At 24.1% G+C, this 22,158-nt stretch overlaps 3 protein-coding genes and 1 non-coding gene across 6 annotated transcripts; 2 read left to right on the top strand and 2 right to left on the bottom strand.

Annotated features, from left to right (window-relative positions):
* Positions 1-1,653: 1,653 nt before the first annotated feature.
* LOC122849038 (RRP12-like protein) lies at positions 1,654-6,434 on the bottom strand. Its single transcript, XM_044147567.1, has 4 exons — positions 6,355-6,434; positions 5,936-6,227; positions 2,103-5,838; positions 1,654-2,012 (listed from the first exon to the last, which is right to left on the bottom strand). The coding sequence occupies exons 2-4, from the start codon at positions 6,075-6,077 to the stop codon at positions 1,937-1,939; spliced, it is 3,954 nt and encodes a 1,317-aa protein (XP_044003502.1). The 5' UTR covers positions 6,078-6,227; positions 6,355-6,434; the 3' UTR covers positions 1,654-1,936.
* Positions 6,435-6,976: 542 nt separating this feature from the next.
* Positions 6,977-12,926, top strand: LOC122849037 (exportin-7). 3 transcript variants are annotated; one of them, XM_044147566.1, is made up of 9 exons: positions 6,977-7,021; positions 7,990-8,230; positions 8,341-8,732; positions 8,817-10,835; positions 10,920-11,058; positions 11,783-11,860; positions 11,937-12,130; positions 12,221-12,348; positions 12,420-12,926. In XM_044147566.1, exons 1-9 carry the CDS (start codon positions 7,007-7,009, stop codon positions 12,517-12,519), a joined length of 3,306 nt encoding a protein of 1,101 aa, XP_044003501.1. In that variant the 5' UTR covers positions 6,977-7,006; the 3' UTR covers positions 12,520-12,926. The 3 variants fall into 3 exon arrangements, with proteins under 3 accessions (XP_044003501.1, XP_044003499.1, XP_044003500.1); XM_044147564.1 differs by having other exon boundaries at positions 10,920-11,082; XM_044147565.1 differs by lacking the exon at positions 6,977-7,021 and having other exon boundaries at positions 7,975-8,230; positions 10,920-11,082.
* A 675-nt stretch (positions 12,927-13,601) lies between these two features.
* On the top strand, positions 13,602-13,673 carry Trnaa-cgc. The gene has a single exon. It is a non-coding gene; the product is annotated as a tRNA-Ala (tRNA).
* A 5,277-nt stretch (positions 13,674-18,950) lies between these two features.
* Positions 18,951-22,158, bottom strand: LOC122849036 (vacuolar protein sorting-associated protein 51 homolog). Its single transcript, XM_044147563.1, has 7 exons — positions 21,892-22,158; positions 21,443-21,799; positions 20,788-21,383; positions 19,955-20,728; positions 19,704-19,881; positions 19,276-19,388; positions 18,951-19,199 (listed from the first exon to the last, which is right to left on the bottom strand). Exons 1-7 carry the CDS (start codon positions 21,970-21,972, stop codon positions 19,091-19,093), a joined length of 2,208 nt encoding a protein of 735 aa, XP_044003498.1. The 5' UTR covers positions 21,973-22,158; the 3' UTR covers positions 18,951-19,090.

Below are 22,158 nucleotides of genomic sequence, written 5' to 3'. Positions count from 1 at the left end.
TGTGATATTTTTGAATAATATCACTTGACTCCAACCATGCAGAAGGATGTTTTCCATCTGCATAATTTCCATCCCACCTTCCCAGTAAAATTTCTTTATCATAATCATTGAAATTAGCAAGAGCGGATAATGCACGTAATATATGTATGTATTGGACTTTTTACATTGATTAAATAAAATGCACAGTCAAGTGCATCTCTGCTAATGTTCAAACGGTATACTAGAAAATACAAAGATCTGCCGGTGAAAAAATATACTTTACATAATTTTAATACATTTTTTTTTTTTCAGTATTGAAAAATAAAATTTTATTTTTAAATTATTTATGTAAATAAATATATATATTTTCTTTTAATCGGGGAATTTTTTTTTCTTCCATATTTAATTCGATGGCTGTACTCTATTAATTAATTTTTATATATTTATTAAAATTCCTATTATTGATATTTAAATGATTCTTACATTCTGCCTTATTAAAGGTCATTACAAAAAATGATAAAATAAATTCATATATATTCATCTTGATATACATCTGGTCTAATTATTATACATTTGAAATAATCATGATTATGGTGCATCTCGTCAAAATTATCAACAAGTATTTTAAGCCACACCTTCGTGTCTGAAATTTTTAAAGTAACAGATTCGGAAAAATTAACACTTATTATACAAGTTTTAACTTATCAATTATAACTTATAATTTATAAGTTATTATACATAAATTATGTAACATAATATATTTTTTTTGTTCTATCACGAAATTGCCGATTACACCCAAAAAAAAAAAAAAAAAAACATAAGTATATGAAAGAAAAAAAAAGTCAAATATAAATCAAGTAAATAAAGAACCAAAAAATTATTACACTTTGGATGTGCTGATTCTTAAAAATCTCAAATTAAATTAAAATTTGAAAATAAAAAACAACAATTCATCGTTAACAATCCCAAACAGGTGCAGATGTTTTTTTCAATTGGCTAATTGAAAAATTCTAACGATATATGTTGAAAGTCAAAAAGAGCCAAGGGTGGTCAATTCGTAAATATAATTCGTAAAATTCGTAAAATTTTTTTTATTTTCTATTGAAAAATAAAGGGTCTGGTTTTAAAAAAATTTTTTTCTAAAATTGATAGTGGCGTCTTTCAAATATTTTCTTAGAAATTAGATAGACAATTTTGAGTCGTTTGCTGACCTTATTTTATTTAAAACTCATTTTTTTTTTTTATATGATAAGAGATATACTACACCTCAGGCTTTTCTGTCGTTTTGTGTAATACATTATTTGATCATCCAGATTTTTTTTAAGTTTCAATATATGCATGGAGTATTTTTACTTGTCGACTTTACTTTAATTTATTGTTTTTTCTATTCATTTATTTTTTCAATTTTCCGACCTATATGCAATTAAAAAATTATATATATATCTAAGACATCACTGTGTCTACTAGAGGTGAAGACTCTGAACTCTGAAGACTAGAGCAGATTAGAGACTAGGAAGGGGAACCCGATTTCAGTAACGATATATCGATGATAATCAGCAAAATCAGTTTATGGAAAAGTGCCATTGGAAGGTGGGAATGAATTAATCATTATATTAACTAAATAAAAATTAATACAAATTATGAAGTTGTAATATTGCAATGACAATGTTTTAATTTTGTGTTTTTTATCTTTATTAATTTATGCATACCGAGAAAAATTCAAACAAAAATCCAGATAAAATAAATCATCTTACAATAATAATCTTCTCATCTAAACAATAGAAAATTACCACTAATTTCATCGTAATTTATTTCGACGTGTAACCAGATCTCCAATTAAATTTTATCCAGTCATACGTGTAGCACAACATAATATGAATAATTATTTAAATTATAATTACAAAATTTAATTATTTAATAAAAAAAATTTGTTAGTTGATTTTTTTTTTTAATCATTTTAATTATTTTTCTTTCCGTCACGTTTACCACCAGATATCATATGTTTAAAACGACCAGCAGCTTTTACTTTTCTCCTGAAATAATAAAAATTAAAACCAAAATTTAATAAATAAAAAAACAATATTATATAAATAGCAAATAATAATAATAATAAGTGTAAATACCTTTTATTTAAAGAAGCTCTTGATAATGGAACATATGCATATGGATCATGTTTTCCTTTTTTCTTAACATCACCAGGTGCTTTTTTAGATTTATATTCTGAACCAGGTTTTGCTTGAGTTTTTGGTATTTTAGTTTGTCTATGGATACCAGAACCACCAGATTTATATTTTGATGTTGCAACACTACTAGCATCATCTTGTCTCTTTCTTTTACCTGGTTTTGTTGAAAAAATACTTTTATTATCATTACCATCATCCTCATCATCATCATCTTTCTTATTATCATTATCATCTTTCTGATCATCATCAGAATCACTTCCTAAGAATGGTAATTTATTTTTTTTATTTGATGTATTATCATCATCACTATCGTCATCATCATCTTTAATAATAAAACGTCCATCATCAGCTGTTTTGAATCCATGATTTTTAATTTTTTTTTTATCATTTGGTTGATTTGTAACAGGTTTTGTTCTAGTTATATTTTTAAATACTTCTGGATCAGCAAGATCAACAATATCATCACCTTTTTCTTGTATCCATGATTTTTTATTATTCTTCTTTTGATTTGTTTTTTTATTATCATTTTTATCATTTTCATTTTCATCAATAATATCCATTTCATCATCACTATCTTCCAGTATCATTTTCATATCTACTGCTCCTTTTTTAGATGCTAATTCAAGATCATCATCATCATCAGTATCTTGATCCATTTTTGATTTTTGTTCATCTCTTGCTTTTTGTTTTCTAGCTTCTTCTTTTCTAATATTTTTCAATTGTTTGTGTAATATTATTTTTGATTCAGGCACCATACTTGTAATTGCATCAAAACCAAATTTTCTAGTTAGTTTAACCAATAAATTTTTAATTTTTTGACGAAAATGTTTTTTACAATCATCATTCATCATACAAAAATGATCAATAATTGTTTTAACTGTTGGACCAACAATTAGTTCTGGCATTGATGTTATATAAACTTTGATAAAACTCAACGCTGATAATACAGTATCACGTTTATCTGTTATCAATGAATTACATGATTTTATTAATATATTTTTAATTTTTTCAAGTCCAATGATACCATTATGATTAAAAACAATTGATGATAAACCTAATAATGCGGCTGATACATAATTACCATCATCAAGTTTAGCAATGATTAAATCAATAAATTCATTTAATAAATCATAATTATCCAAAAATTTCTTAACAAGAATATCTAATAACTCAAATGCAGTTGTACGACATTTAAGATTAACATCTTTAATACAATTAACAATTTCACGTATAATTGTTTCTAAAAATTTAGATTTTTGTAAATCTGGATGATTATCAATGAGATTATAAATACAACGTAATCTTGCACCTTTAGCTATTGTTGCTATTCTCATTGATGCATCATTTAAATTACTTTCAATTTTATCACGATTACTATTAACGAAATTTTGACAAATTTCTGATTTACTACTACAAATAACTTCCATTATTCTGTATATTTTTTTTTGTAATTTTGCACGTGAACGTTGATTTATTATTGGTATAAATTTATTATAAATATATTCAAGTTTATTTTCATCAATATATTGAATTATTATTTTTAATAAATCATACAATGAATGTATTGTATAATCATCAGTTTCTTTATTATCAATTTTTTCAATTATTTTATCAAATAATTCAACAACAAGTTGTTTTGGTGCTATTGTTAAGTATACTGTAATTGTTTCAAATGCAGCACGTCGTTGTCCTTCATCATCAGAACCAGATGGTTTAATTGTATATATATTAAATAATAATGGTAAAAAGTTTTTAGCAAATCTTGATAATTCATTAATATCATCAGTTGCATTATTTTCAGTTGATTTTATTATTAATTTACGAATTGATGCCATAATAGACATTCGTAATTCTGTTTCATTTTCCAATGCTTTACCTAATCTTTGTGCAATTGATTTAAAATTAATTTTAATATCAGTTGGATCATTACAAAATGATGGTAATAATGACCAAATTTGATAATACAATAATCCATAACTATGTGAACCAATGCCATCTTGTTTTGCTAATAATTCTTTTGATACATTTTGACACATTATTGCTAATGGTAACATGGTGTTTTTAAAATAATCAAGTGTTGATTCACGTATATTTTGTTTTAATACAGGTAATAACCATGAACGTCTAAGATCAAATTCATTTTCTGATTTTTGTAATGGTATTTGTGTTAGTACAATACTTGGACCAAGTGATCTTACTGCAGCACCAACAGCATTTTCAACAGCAGCATTATATGTAAATTTATGTGTATCACGTAAATCAGCAAGTTCAATAAGTATTTGTGACATTTCATTGACACATGTATCTTTTGTAACAAGATAAAGTTCTTGTATTATTAAAATAACATAATACCAAGCTGGACTATATTGATATTTTAATCCTTCACGTATTTTTCTTATAATTTTATTTAATGGTAATTTATATTTAATTGCTGTTTCTTTATCAACACACATTGAAGCCATACAAACTTGTATCAATGATTTAATTGTATGTGATGTTGCTTTAATAACAGCATCATTATCAGATAACCATAAATCAGTTGCTCTATCAATAATTGTTGGTAAATTAATAGCACAAAGATCAATGTCTTTTGATACAAGATTAAAATATGCTTCTTGCATAACTGATAACCATGCTGGTGTTGATTTAATATCATTTCTTGATGGTTGATAATCATATAATGCATTTATTATTTGAGCATTTAATTTTGCTGATAATATTGTTTCACTTGGTTGTGATGTAAATAATATACAAAATATATTAAGTATATCACATGTTAATTCTGTTTTTAATCCTAATGACATTATTTTTAATAAATCTTCACATATTAATTTAACATAATTCATTGGAAATTGATTTAATATATTTTTTAATAAATTCAATACATGCCATGCTTCTGTTATGTGTCCTGGTTTATTTGCATTTTCAAGTTTTGAATGACAATATTTTGCAATATTTAATGCTGCTGGATGATTAACTGGTGGTTCATCAACTTTCATTAATTCAGAATTTTTTAATATACGACAAATTGCATCTTGTGCTGATTTACGTACTTTTGGTTTTGTATGTACAACAAATACCAATATTCCATATAATAAATTATTGGTTACTGAATCTTTCCATGTTATTGAATCTATATTTTTAAGTAATGTTGATAAACAACCAATACAATAACGTTGTATTTGATATTCTTCAGTTGCTGCATATTTTTCAAATATTTCAAATACAATTTTACTAATTCTACTAAATTCAAATTTTATTAATGATCTTGATATATTTTTTAAAACCATTTGTAATAATGCTAAACATGCTATTGTTCTTTCAGTTTTTGTTGTTGTTTCTTCTAATGCTGTCATAATACCAGCATAATATTCAACTGTTGATTCAGTACCATTTTTTTCTTTAATCATATCAGTAACAGTTGAAACAATAGCCAACATTTCAACATGAATTTTATTTTTTTCCTCATAAGATTTTAAAAAATGATCAAATGTTATATTTGAACATTTTGAATATTGAGAAGCAAAAGTTTTAAATGTTTTTGCAGACATTTGTTCTTCTTCATCAATGTCAATTGATTCAGTGTTATCATGAAAATCATTAGCTGGCTCATTACCACATAAAATTTCATGAGTTTTAAGAGCATCAACAGTTAAAATACCAGATGACTTGGGGCCTACATATTAAAAATAAACAAAAAAATTAATTTTCTAAAGAGTTTATCTTATATTTATAATTAATAAACAAATTAAATAAATAAAATTTCAAGTTACCTGTTGTTTCAGGCTGAATATAACGTGATTTCAAGGCTTTATCTCTGTAACTAGTTTTTTGAGGATTTGAGCTTGAGCTCTGACCTTTTGGCCATCTTGTTGCACCTTTTTTACTCCGTAGTTTTGTTTTAATTCGTGCCATTGTTATTTTTTTAAATGACAATTATCATTAATGTAACTTTTTTATAAATTACTCAAATTTAATGTACTGACTGCTACTTTAAATCAACATACGACAAATGCACATGTGTTCGAGGTTATCCACGTGTTTTCTTGTAAAACTGTTATTCACCTGATGAAAAATTTTTTTTTTATTATTATTTATTAGTATATTATATCTATAACATAATATCGACAAGCTCATAATCAATTTAACTTAATTTTATTGTTATTTATTACATTTAGATATAAATATTTACCTTTTTTTACACAGGAAAAATATTACAATCGATTACAATAATTATATTCTTTTTGCACATGAAAGTCTAGTTTGGTCTAGTTTACACCTGACATTAATTTTTCATATAGGGAATATTAATATATAGGGTAACAAGGCTGCTTTACACCACCAAAAATTATTCTCATTTTCTCTCCATTTCTCTCTGTTCTCTCTAAAAATCTGTATTGAATTTAAAATCCAATGATTAATTGACAAACTCTGTAATTAATATAATCATATACAAAAAATATTTTTTTAAATAATTTAAAACAATATAAAAAGAGTTTTATTTACATAAAAAACAAAGGCCAATTTACACCACTATAAATTTCTTTAAAAATATCAGCTGTATTAAGAATTAAGATTTAATAATCGAAAAAAAAGCTAAATATCCAGCAATTGAATTAATCAATTATTAAATTACACAATACATTTGATAAGACATTTTAATAACAGCTAATAATCCATTAAAAAAAAAAAACAGTCTTGATACAAACAAATGATAAATATCCCTATGATTTTGACGAATCAAAATTTTTGCAAAAAACCACGTGATTGTAAAAACACTAGCTAGGAACCAAAATCGGATCCAAAATCGCATTTATTCGCATTTCAGTTGCAGGCGTTGCACAATGGCGGACGAACAGGTTAGTTACCGATATAAGCAAAAAATAATAAATAATAATAATAACAATAATAATGCTACTTAAAATTGAAAACAATGACTGTTTAATGTACCGGCTAAATCGACAATCAATAAAATAATTCATATTAATTAATCTCGATTAATATTTATTCAAATTAATTAATTTATTTGTTTTTTTGTATAAATTTTTTCTGTTTATATTGTCAAAATTTGATTGAAGCTTTGATACAAAATCACTCTGCCGTAACTCTTTTTTCTTTTGCTCCGTTTTCATAATTAGTATTTATAATTGTATAAATATCTTTAGAATAATTCAAGTTAACTACAAACTACGCATTAGTATTATTAATAATTTAATTGTTGATATAAATATTGCAAAAAATAGATACATTTTTTTTTTTTTTTTTCATGAAGATGATGATTGTTATGAGTAAAATTTATCAAACAAAGTAATAACTAAATAAATTAATATTAATTTTTTAATTATTATTAAATAATTATTTAAATAAATGGGTGTGACAATTAATGATTATTGTTCGCGCCAATTTTACACGCAAATTGTATTATCGATGAGTTTTATGTGTTTTTTATTTGACGCCGAGCGCCGATTTGACGAGTTTTAGCCCGGTGCTGCGATTCTTTGTTGTCAACAACAAATTTTTTTTTTTTATATCAATAATTAAATTTGTCATGAAAAAATGTTTTAAAAAATTAATAATTAATATAATTTTATTGTCATTAATAATGAGAGTTTATTGACAAATAATAAATATTAATTTTTTAATGATTTTAAGTTAAAAAAAAAATTACAACGATAAATATTAATTTGCAAATCTAACCTCACTAAAATTTGATATTCTTTTTTGTTTTTTTGTTTGTTTATTAATTTGTTTTGGTGATTTTTTTTTTTTAATTAACGATATATACTATAATTTGACTAAAATATTATTTGGAATGAATGACATTCAGGAAGTGCAGCAACTGGAGTTGCTGTGTACTCAATTATATGAATCACAAGATTCAACTCATCGTGCTGAAGCTGAAAAAGCATTAGTTGGTTTTCAAAATGCACCTGATACATTGACCAAGTGTCAATTGCTACTTGATCGTGGTGATTCAGCTTATGCACAACTATTGGCTGCTACAACACTCACAAAACTTGTATCAAGATCAGCACAAGGTTTGAGTCTTCAACAAAGACTTGATATACGTAAGTTAATAATTTAATTATTATATAATAATAATCATAATTAAATATTATATTAATTTTTAAATATAATAATAATTCTAATTATTGCTGTTGTTGTTTGTCATCACTAGGAAATTATGTACTCAATTATTTGGCAACACAGCCAAAACTGCCAAATTTTGTTATTCAAGCATTGGTTACATTATTTGCACGAATATCAAAATTAGGCTGGTTTGATTCGGACAAGGATGATTATGTTTTTCGTAATGTTGTTGGTGATATATCAAAATTTCTTCAGGGTTCAGTTGAACACTGTATGGTTGGTGTACAATTATTATCACAATTAACATGTGAAATGAATCAAATATCAGAAGCTGATGCAAATAGATCATTAACAAAACATAGAAAAATTGCTGCTAGTTTCAGAGATACACAATTATTTGAAATATTTAGATTATCATGCTCATTGCTTAGTACTGCTAGGGATAATTGTAAAAATTTAAATTTCAATGACGAAGCACAGGTAATTAAAAATGAATTTAAAAAAAAAAAAAAATCATATTTAATATTTTTATTTAAATTTTTTTTTTTTTTTGATTGCTTGTAGCATGGTTTAATGACACAGCTTCTTCGTTTGGCACGCAATTGCCTGACATTTGATTTTATTGGAACTTCAACTGACGAAAGTTCTGATGATTTATGTACAGTACAAATACCAACAAGTTGGCGTCCAGCATTCCTTGATTTTACAACATTAAAATTATATTTTGATCTTTATCATAATTTACCAACAACACTGAGCTCATTGGCATTATCATGTCTTGTACAAATAGCATCAGTAAGACGTAGTTTATTTTCACATACTGAAAGAGCAAAATTTTTAACACATTTAGTTAATGGAGTTACAAATATATTACAAAATCCACAAGGTTTAAGTGATTCAAATAATTATCATGAATTTTGTAGATTATTGGCTCGACTTAAAAGTAATTATCAACTTGGTGAATTAATAATGGTTGAAAATTATCCAGAAGCAATTGGTCTTATTGCAAAATTTACTGTTCAAAGTTTACAAGTATGGCAATTTGCACCAAACAGTATACATTATTTATTAAGTTTATGGCAACGTATGGTTGCATCAGTACCATATGTACGTGCAACTGAACCACATTTACTTGAAACATGGACACCAGAAGTTGCAAATGCATATATAACATCAAGATTAGAATCAGTAACTGTTGTTGTACGTGATGGTCTTGAGGATCCACTTGATGATCTTGGTATGGTACAACAACAACTTGAACAATTATCTGTTATTGGACGTTGTGTTTATCAAAAAACATGTACATTACTTGTACAATTATTTGATCAATATGCACGACAATATCAAGAATTATTAAGTCAAACAGCAACATCAACACAACAAATAAAAATTAAAATACAAGAAGGACAATTAACATGGCTTGTTTATATTATTGGTAGTGCTGTTGGTGGACGTGTATCATTTACAAGTAATGAAGAACATGATGCAATGGATGGTGAACTTGTTTGTAGGATATTACAATTAATGAATTTAACTGATTCTGGTTTAAGTCAAGGTGGTTGTGAAAAACTTGAATTAGCAATGTTAAGTTTTTTTGAACAATTTCGTAAAATATATGTTGGTGATACAAATTCAATACAAAAAAATTCCAAAGTATATAGAAGACTGTCTGAAGTACTTGGTCTTAATGATGAAGCTATGGTATTAAGTGTATTTATACGTAAAATAATAACAAATTTAAAATATTGGGGACGTAGTGAACAAATAATATCAAAAACATTACAATTATTAACTGATTTATCTGTTGGTTATAGTTGTGTTAGAAAATTGGTTAAACTTGAAGAAGTACAATTTATGTTAAATAATCATACTAGTGAACATTTTCCATTTTTGGGTAATAGTGTTGCTGTTACTGAAATGCGTTGTCGTACAATGTTTTATACATCATTGGGTAAATTATTTATGGTTGATCTCGGTGAAGATGAAGAAAGATTTCATACATTTATGTTACCATTAACAGCATCATTAGAAACAATTGGTCAATTAATGAGAGCTGCTGATACACCATTATTTTCAGCAGAAGAAGCTAAAAAAGCTATTATTGGTATTGCTAGAGATTTACGTGGTCTTGCATATGCATTTAATACAAAACCATCATATATGATGTTATTTGATTGGGTTTATCCAAATTATTTACCAATTTTATTTAATGCTATTGAATTATGGCATCATGATCCACAAGTAACAACACCTGTATTAAAATTGTTTGCTGAATTAGTACAAAATCGTAGTCAACGTTTACAATTTGATGTATCATCACCAAATGGTATATTATTATTCAGAGAAGCAAGTAAAGTTATATGCAGTTATGGTAATCATATATTAAATGTTGAAGTACCAAAAGATCAATTATATCCACTCAAATTAAAGGGTATAAGTATATGCTTCAGTATGTTAAAAGCAGCTCTATGTGGAAGTTATGTTAATTTTGGTGTATTTAGATTGTATGGTGATGAAGCATTAGATAATGCACTAAATACATTTGTTAAATTACTTTTGAGTATACCACAAAGTGATTTATTGGTAAGTCGCTTATCTAATTTTTCAAGCTAACAACACGATATATTATTTTTTGTGTTTGATGATTTTTATTTTTTAAAATAATAGGACTATCCAAAATTATCAGCAACGTATTATGTACTGTTGGAATGCCTTGCCCAGGATCATATGGTATTTTTATCAACACTGGAACCACGTGTATTTTTATACATTCTATCAAGTATCAGCGAGGGCCTCACAGCATTAGGTGCGCTTAAAGACTCATATACAGGTCTGTGCGGCTGATTATCTCTTATTATCACCACTCCTCTTAATTGCCAATAAATTCCACAGCTTTGTTCTTTTTTTTTTTTTAATTGAAAAAAGAAAAAAAAAAAAAAAAACAAACACAGCTGATTAATAAAAGCATCATCTGCTTGGAATGCTAATCAATAAATGAAAATTAGTAGTTTGCACATAACATTTAATTGACACAGGCACCGAGAGGATTGGAGTGCAATAAGAGTTTTTAATTTTATTAGATCCCGTTGATAAATTATTCAATTTTATTTTTCAAGCTTTACAAAGAAAAAAAAAAAAAAAACAAAGCAGTTATTGTTGAGAACCATGAAACAGAAATATTTTTTACTATTTAAAATTTTTACGGGTCTAGTTGAATCATTTTTTAATCAGCCGCACAGCTGACATATTTTTATTAATTATTAATATTATTATTAACAACAATTAGAGTAAGTTTTTAGTATATTTATTTATTTTTAATTTGATTTATTTGTTGACTAATATTTGCATGAATCTGCATTTTGGTTCCCTCTAACTTGCACGTTATTTATATAATTTTTTTATTATTTTATATATTTTACAAGTTTCTAAAAAATTTTGTTATTAATTATGCTTTTTTTTTTTTTGGAGGGTAGTAAAATAATATAACTAAAATGAAAAACAAAAATAAATAAATTTATTTAATGTTTCAGACACTATGGTTTGTACAGGTTGTTGTGCAACATTAGACCACATTGTGTCATATTTATTTAAACAATTATCACAAAAAGGTAAAACATTAATTTATAATTATAAAAAAAAAAATAAAAAATAACAATATTAATAATGAAAAATATAATTTTTTAGCTAGTGTTTATTCAGCTAAAAAAAATTCATCTGGTCAAGCTGGTGGTGATTTATTTTTACAAGTGCTTAAACAACATCCAGAAATACTTCAACAAATACTCAGCACAGTTCTCAATGTGATAATGTTTGAGGATTGTAGAAATCAATGGAGTATGTCTAGGCCACTACTTGGTCTTATTTTATTAAATGAAGAGGTCAGTTATAAATTGAATAATGATTTGATTCAATAAAATTAAACTATTATAAATTTATTTTATTATTTAAATTGAATTTAATTTTTATAGTATTTTGGCCAATTACGAGAAAATATTATAAGAAGCCAACCAGTTGATAAACAAGGAGCAATGGCACAATGGTTTGAAAATCTCATGGATGGTATTGAGCCAAATTTATTATCAAAAAATAGAGACAGGTAATTAATTCAATTATCATTTTAATATTAAAGCAATTGACAACAATTTATCATAAATTATTTATTTTTAGATTTACACAAAATCTTTCAATGTTTCGAAGGGATATTAATGACTCTCTAAAAGGTCCAAACACATCATCAAATTCTGGCAATGACATGATGACCTCGTAGTCCCATCAACAGCTATTAAATTCTAATAAACTTGGCTAGTTTTTTTATTTGTTAATTTAAAAAAAAAAGAAAAAACTAATTAACAAACAAACTAAGAATACGAAGAACTCAGAAAACAATTGTATGTATGTATATGTGTGTTCGTGTTGTGTGTATGCTGTAAGATTAATGCATAAGTGAAAATTGAACATAAAAAAAAAATTGTTTTCTAATTCTTTTTTTTTCTTTTCATCACTATTTGTTTTTTTTTTTTTTTTTTTCTTTTTTTCATTTTTAAATTACCATAAATTTTCTATTGCCATAAAGCAGTGTGTAACATTTACAATGCATATGTGTTGGACTTTGCGGCCTTAAAAATCGCTGTTTGTGGCTCGAAACAAAAAAAAAAAAAATTAAAAACAGGGCACTATTAACTGGATGATATTTTTTAAATAAATAATTAAGCTATAATTATTTAATTTGAAAAAAATTAAGTCAAAATAAGCAAAAATACAGTTTTTTCAATGTTACAAATATATTTAAGAAAAAAAAAAACTTATGAGATTCATATTAATGATGTAAATATAAAATAATCATCAAAAAGATTTAAGGAAAAAAAAAAAAGAAAGCCATCAATATGAGCGTGCTCAGTTTTTGTTGTAATAAAAAAATAAATAAAAAAAAAATTACAAATTAATATTATGAATTCTTTTAAACATTATTAATGTATGGTCAAGTCACAGAAATTAACAAATTCATGCCAAGTGCTGCAATCAAGTTTAATCTGTGAAAAACGTTAAATACGTTGCCATAATTTTTTTTTTATTTCAATTACGTTTCTTAGTTTTTTTTTTTTTGAAAATTTTTTTTCTTTTTTTTTTTTTTTGTTTGTAATTAATATTATTATTATTATTATTTGTTTTAATTTATTTCAATGTAAAAAAAAAAAAAAAACATTTTAAAGTTAAATAAAAAAAACAAAAAATAAATAAACTAATTTATTATTAAAGGAAATTTTAATTTAGTGGTTTTTTTTTGTTAAATTTATTTTTATATTTTACAGATTATTTAGAGAAACTTCTGTTGATAGAATTTACTACTTCGGGGGTGTAACTCAGTGGTAGAGTGTCTGCTTCGCATGCTGAAAGTCTTGGGTTCAAATCCCAACTCCTCCAACGTAATATTTTTTTGTTGTTGCTTTTGATATATTTGAAGCAATAATTGTAGTGAAGCTTTTATGAATGGTTGTATATTTTTTTTTGACATCTTAGATCTTACCTTAATTCTTTATCTTGTTTAATTTACATAAATAAATAACAATTAGAAATTTGTTTAAATAATTATCTACTACCTTTAACATATTTATTTATTAATTTTAAAATTTTTTAAAACATTAATTTTATAATTTTTTTAGATAACAAAAGTTTTTTAAAATCAATTTTTTTTAAGACAATTTAATAATAAAATATTTATACAATAAAAATATATATTTTACTTAATATTAATTAATATATTGTTTTTTATTATTTTCAATATCTTTTGCAGCATCTAGATATTGGTGATGATAGTAGTGATGATATCGATTAACATCCCGACCCATTGATAAGCACTTGAGCAGCAGGAGACACTGTCATTTTTTCCTGCGGCACTAGTACTTAAGAACAGATCAGGTCTTTTTTAAAATCAGCTTCCAAAAAAAAAAAAATACAACTAATTAATAATTTATCATTAAATATAAATTCAATCGTTGAAAAAATACATCTCTTTAATATTAATTACAAATTTAAAAACTACACATTTTTTATTATGAAAAAAGTTACCTGTAACATGAAAAATTATTTAATTTTTATTTGATAATTAATAATTAAATTTAACAATAAATTTTAAACTAAATATTTATATTTTTTTAATATAAAAATCCCTGAAATATGAAAAAAAAATTTTTTAAATAAATTATCATAATTTTTATTAATTGAATATTTGTGTATAATATTTATGCTTGATGTTTTTTTTTAATTTTTCAGGGCTTTTATAAGTTCCACGTATTCGTCAAGTATCCATGACAAATTTAAGCAGTGTTGGATGGGATTAATATTGCTGAATGAGACCCTCTGTGCTCGTTTCACTGTCATCAATCGTCCCACACTCAAAAGATATTATTCTCTTATTTTCTCTATAATTATAAAAATAAATAAAAAATATTAATCATTAATTATATTTAATATTTATTTATCATTAGTTATTTTTTTTTTTTGGAGTATTATTTTCTTATTTCAAACCACTCATTGTTTATATTAAAACATACACACAATATTATTATAAAATATTATTTTTTTTTATGATCAAGAGATGGATTAAGATGTGTGTATGAATTGGCAAGATGAAGTCTGCTGGACGTCTGTGGGATAAATAAGACGAATAAAGTGGGAGAGATACAAATGAAAAAAAATTTAAAAAAAGAAAAAATATATTTGGTGAGACAGAAGTCTAATTAATACTAATTCTTGTTAATACGACTCTTCCCTTGTCTGAAAATGTCTGTCAAATTTATACTCTAACTAGTCGGTAATATTTTTTTTTTTTTTTAACATAAAACTTTTGCCTCAAATATTCTTTAATTAATATAATGTTTTATTTTTAAATTAATTTAAAAAATTCGTTAAAAATTTAAATGAAATAATTTTAAATTAATGTCAATTGATATATATATTTTTTTTTTTTTCAATTTTACAGATTAAGTGTTAATATATTTAATTGTTATTTGAAGATATATAATATTATATTTTTTAATAAATAAATATATTTTTTATCAATTATTATTTGTTGGATGAATTACTTGGATGACTCCTCGTGTCTTTGGGGGCACGACTGTGTGTTTGCTATCGTTGACTTGAATGCTAAAAGGTCACAGAGTCAATGCCGATAACGCCTACGTATTTTAATATATATATATATATTTTTTTTTACAACCAAAAATAACTATAATCTTATTTTAATTTTGTTTTATTTTTCATTCATTTTATTTTTTATATTACCAAATGAAAATTTTCTATGTAATATAATTTATCTAAACATTAAAAACGATATTTTTTTAAAACAATCAACGGATATCCCACGACCTTTTGATTCAAAAGTCCAGTTACAAAAAAATTAAATTATTTTCTTTACCTTGTAAAAATATTATTGATTTTTAAAAAAAAAAACTTGAACATATATCACTTGTTAAAAATGATTTACAAAGAAAATATATAAAGAAAAGAAAAATAGAATTTTTTATTGTTAAAATAATTTAATAATAAAATTAATAAAAAAAAAAATAAAAAAACCACTGTGTACACTTAAATATATGAATTAAAATTATGATTAAATAATTAAATAAAATAATCAATAAAAAGAAAATTAATTAAATAATATTATAAAATGATAATAAATAAAAAAATTAATGAAATTAAATAAATAAAGAGATATATAATAAATAAAAATAAATTTATAAAACCGAATTTAAAGAGAGGAGACGCTGCCGAGTCGGCGTCGAATCCACGACTGAATGATAAACTAGTGTTGATTGGGTTAATATAGTCTGTCGGTAAGAGTAATTGGTAGTTTTAAGCTGGGCGGGAAATGATTGGTCAATTTAATCCTAGAACTCGAATGATGCATTAAGCATTCAACCGGCGTTCACTCCCTATTAACGGTCAGCAACACATACAATCGTTAAAAAAATATTATTCTTATCTTTATTTAACAATATTTATTTATCATCTCATCATCTCACTCATTTTTTTTAACTCAATGTATCTCAGCTTCCGTGAGTATGTATATCCCTTTTTTTTTTTTTTTTTTTTTTTTCTTCTCTTTTTATCTCTCTTTTTTATTTCTATCTTTATCATGTCTCTTTAATGTTTAAATTTTCACTCTTTGCAAACAACAGACATTTATAAAAAGTATTTTTTCTTCTCATTATATTCAGACATTTATTTCTTCATCTCTTCTTTCTTTATCAATTTAGTTATTCATAAACAAATTTATATTTATATATATTTATTTATTTATTATTTTTAGGTTTAATATTACAACAATAATAATGGTACATTGTTTTTTTTTTTTTTTACTTCAAATACATGATTATAATTATTATAAAATACATAAAAATAATCAATGGAAGGAAAAATAATTAAATAATAATTATAAAATGATAATAAAATTGATAAAATTATTTGTGATTTAAATTTTCAACTTTTTAATATAAAAATATATAAATTAATAAATTAGTATTATTAAAAAATTGTTACAATATTTTTATGATGATAATTTAATCAACCATTTGATGATTTTTTAAATAAATAATTATTTAATATTATTGTTGATAATAATAAGCCAATATGTAAAGTAATGGTGCGAAGGTGAAGCTATCATAACAAATCACCTACGGCACAACTACTTAGCACACTGCTTTTTTTTTTTTTTTCATTTTCTTCAAACTATCTAACTATAAATAAATAAAAATATAATCATTTTTTAAATATTTTCTTAGTTCAATAAAAATGACAAATTTTCCATTGTATTTTTAGGATTTCCGGTTGATATTTGTTTGATCCAACGAAGTAATATTATCGAAGTGATAAAGGGGAAGTTTCTACTTGTGAACACGCATCAACGAGCGGTTTTAAAAATCCGCCCATTATTGCGGTCACAAATTGAAAAATCTCCAGTAAAAAAAAAAAATATTATTTCTTTCCCCAATGATTGTTTCTAGATGGTTAAAAAAAATAAGAAAATAAATAAATAGTAAAATAAAAAGTCAACAGACAAACCTTATCTATATGAGAAATTTTACTGAGACAAACACAATGACTCATTGATTATATCTTGTTGAATTAATATAATTATTAAACTAAAAATTTAATAAATTATCTTTGCAAACTGTCAAACAATAATACAAAATATTCATTGTCAATTGAAGCTGGATTTATATATATTTTTCAAATTTATATATTTATTTATCCTATTCTTTTCGACAGGAGAAAAAAAGAATGGCATGCTGGTTTGATACATTATGCGGGTGCACTCTTGGTAAATTATAAAATAAATCGCCCTAGGTGTCATCTGGATGCCTGAAAAAAAAAAAAGCCAAAATAATTATAATAATAAATAAAATTATCATGAGGGTCAGTAACACGTTAATTCAATTAATACATTTCATGGGAAAATGACAAATAAATTTTAGATTATTCTTCAAATTTTATACAATGACACGTTAACAAAAATTCAATTATTCAAAAAAATAAAATATAATAATAAACATAATTTACCTTATTTATTAAATCACTATTTATCAAAATTAATTATATATTTTTAATTATTAAATTTTTTATTTTACAGTTTTGAGGTGTATAAATTGCAGATGATATTAAACTAACGATGATAATATGCTGACTAAATTTTTCAAAAAGCCAATTAAATATGTAAAAAAAAAAAAATTGTCTCCACATGCACAGGTGTTTTTTTTCATGATTACGTGGAGGATGATTATGTATATATTTTATTACCAATACACCTTGATTAATACATACAAATGTGGTTTTTTTTTTTCTTAAAATAATAAATGTATTTAGGTGACATTAAGATCTGTCTATTCAGTTTTTTTTTTCTGCATGAAAGAGTATTTAATCGTGTTATTTAATTATTTGTTTAAAATATATTTTAAATATCACAAAATTATATATTCATTTTGTATTTTTAAATCAGTTTATTATTTTTTTTTTTTTTTAAGCAAATAGAATTATACATAACACGATCAAGCTTATGTATTTTAAGTTGTAAAATAATTTATTTTTTTTTCATTATTTAATTTTAAAACAATTAATATTGCAATGAATATTTTTATTTTTATTTTTGGATTGATGACAAATTGTCACGGTGATTAATTAGACTCGGGGTTATGACAGTATAATAAGAGTAAATATATTTTATGATATTTTTTTTTTTATTCATTAAATCAATTAATAATATGATACTGGTTTATTTTTCATTTGTTAATAAACACCGGGCAATTTATTTAGTTTGATTCTTTATTAAAAATCATGACCTCTTGTTGCGTGGTGTTAAATATTGGGTCATTTATATTTAAAATTAATTAATTAATTAAAAATATTTATAATTAATTGTTAATATTTTATATAATTTTTTTCTGTACATTATAAATGATGAAAAATAAAAAAATCTGCTACATCAGAATAACATGAGGTCCCTCTTGATAGTGTACTGGTTGTTGGTGATGCTGGTCAAGTTAATTTGAACTTCCTCCTACTGGGATGAGATTCATTCGATGTGTATCCGGCCATATAGACCTACGCACCGCATTCTATCTATTTAATAAAACTACATCAAATTATTATCTCGTCTACATTGTCATGTTTTAAATATATATTATAAAAATTACTTCAAAATAATATAAATTTTTAATTTATTTATTTTTTTGTTAATTAATTAATAATACATAAAATACATGTCACATAAATAATTTATTTTTATAATTTTTAATTTACATAATATATTAATATATAATATTTGAGATTTTTTTTTTTTAATTTTATCCACGTTCGCAGATTATATCAACGACACTGGGTTCCATAAGAACTGGCTCAAGGCATCTGTGTACAGCACTTCCAAGTATTTCATCAAGTAAAAAATGTACAAGACTAAAAAAATTAATGAAAAAATTAATTTTTATTATTTTATTGATAATTTAAATTATTTTTAAATTAATTTTCTTACTTTTCATTTGTAACAAAACGCCACAAGTATAGCTGTAAATAATGTGTGTCAACTTGAATTTGTTGTAGACCATATTTGCTAAATGTACGTAGTCTAACACATTCAAGAAAAGTCTGAAAAATAAAAAACCACTAGATGAAATATTTAAAAAGGAAATATTGATGAAAATTATTATCATTTTTTTCTTCTTTTTTTTTGCTAATAAAAATACATGATATAATTCAATTGGACATTACTAAAGAGACGATTACTTCATTCGTGTTACAAAGTGAATAATGACAATGTTATTTTATCATTATAAAAATTAGTTGCAAGCACCTGCATCCCATTATACTTGAGTATATGTCTTGATAAAAATATAACTTGTATATTTTTTTTTTACTTTGTTAAATTAATTTATTAATTTAAATAATAGATAAATATATTACCTTGAGACTTATTTTAATGATACCAGTGAGAATTGATGCTTTGTTAAATTCAACTGGTGAAAATATTTCAATTCTTTCGGAAAATAATTTATGTATATTTGAAACAAATGAAGAATCTAAATGGCTAGGAGTATATGATGACCAATTTGAACGATACTGATGTCTTGATACACTTATGCTAAATAATAAAAAATAAAAATTCAATTTAAGTTAAAGAAAAACAGAAATTTATAATATAATTAATAAATAACCTGTGTGTTTTTTTACTGCTATCACTGCTTCTATCAACATGTCCACCATTATCATCATACAAAGCAGCAACTTGTCCATCAATTGCTGTAATATCTTCTACAACACGTTTCATAACAGCTCTAACTGTTCTTGGTTCAATAGTATGTAACCAATCACGTGTTTCAACTGATTTTCTTAACATTTGTGATACAGCAAGACCTTGTAATCTGACATAATGATTCAATAAACTTTGTCCAGCTTTTTGAAATTCATTACATATATCATTTTCACTTGTTAATTTATTATTAGATTTTGCATATTCTTGTACGCTAAACATATCATCAACAGTTGCTAATAAATAATGTATTGTACTTTCTTTAAATTCAATACACATTTTACTTAACAATAGTAATAATGTTGGTGGATATTTTGGAATATCTGAACCATTACAAAAACTAGCAGCAACATATGTAACATGATGAAGAAAACCAATAATTAAACTTTCACGTACTTGTTCAATACAAAATAATTCAAGAAATTGTGGTTTTAAACTAAATGATAAATCAGATTGTAAAAATACTGATAAATCTTGTAAAACACCTTTAATTTTTTCAATTGTTGGCATTACTAAAAGTGCTTGTAGTTCAGCAAGACAACCATCATTTTCTTGGCTTATTTTAGCTGCAAGTGTTTGACGTACTTTAACCAATGTTTCATTTAAATATTGCTTTAAAAATGTCAAATGATTATTACATTGTTTTTTACCAGCAGATACAACAATATCTGTACCAAGTCTGTAAATTAAATATAAATTAAATTTTTTAATTAATTTATAAAATAATATTTAGCATACCTTGAAAAATCTGAACCATTACATAGTATATTCATTGCTTGTAATTTACGATAAAATCTATCAAGACCTCTGACTAATATTGCTGTATCAGAAACATCACCAAATCTTGTTTTCATTAATTCAAAATATTTATTCATATTATTTATGATAAATTTATCAACAAGTATTGTAATATTAATATCAAAATTTTCATTTATTTCTTGATCTTCTTGTGGTAATCTATTGACAAACATATCATTATATGATGCAACAATTAAACATAAATCACCAAGATAACCACTACTTCCAGCATCAACAAATTCAATAACATCATTTTCACACATGTCATTTAGATATTTAAGTTGTTCATCTAAACGTTTATCAGCATGTTTTAAAAAATCATGACATAATAATTCAGCTGGTTCATCAAGTTGTAATAATAAATCAACACTTTCAGCTAATGATTTTGTTGTTGCATCTTTTTTATTAAATTGTAAATGTAATTGTAATTTTAATTCATCAACAATTTCTTCACAATCTTTTTGTATACCATGAAATGATGGTAAATTACCATATTGATTTAAAACTCTACGTGCATGAATGTAATCTTGAACTGCCTGATTTAAAAAAATAATATTAAAATGAGTTATTATTTAATTGTACTTTTATTTTTTACCTCACTGTAATTTCCTTCATTCATTTTATCTTTTAAATTACTTGGTAATTTAAATAAAAATTGTAATCTTTTTAAATGTGCATGTATTGATGATAATCTTGATATTTCTTGTCTTGTTCCTGATAATGTTGATGATATTTGTTCTGAAAATGATGTTATACTGTCCATATTTTTAGCTAAACAATCCATACTATCTTCCATTTGTTTAAAATCACATTTCATTTTTCTTATTGTGTCTGTTGCTGCTATAAATTTATTATAATTTTCATAAACAAGTGTTTGCATTTCAGAATGAAGAGTTTGAGTACTTTTTCTAATTTCTTCTTCATGATCCATTATTTGTTTTAAACGAAAATCCTTTATTTAAAAAATTTATTAAATTATCATCATGTATTTTTTTTTTATTTATACTTGATAAATTAAATAATATAAAAAATATTTCTTCTTACTTTAGTCAATTTTTGGAGATACATTTCAGGATTAAAATTGGCTCCATTCATGTCATACGGATTATTTGTACTTCCAGACATTTTAAATTTATTCACTCACTTAAAAATTATTTATTTAAATTAATATCTTTAATTTTTATTAGTATTTATATATGAATGATGTACTTTGTTAATTTTTTGTGTTGTTGAATGTCAAAGTATATTTGTACACAAAAACATAATATTTACTTGGTTAGAAATAGTTAGGAACAAGGTCTGTAGATTAAT

The sequence above is a fragment of the Aphidius gifuensis genome, linkage group LG2 (genome assembly GCF_014905175.1).
Source record: "Aphidius gifuensis isolate YNYX2018 linkage group LG2, ASM1490517v1, whole genome shotgun sequence".
Classification (NCBI taxonomy): domain Eukaryota; kingdom Metazoa; phylum Arthropoda; class Insecta; order Hymenoptera; family Braconidae; genus Aphidius; species Aphidius gifuensis.
This window is presented reverse-complemented; position numbering and strand designations above follow the sequence as displayed.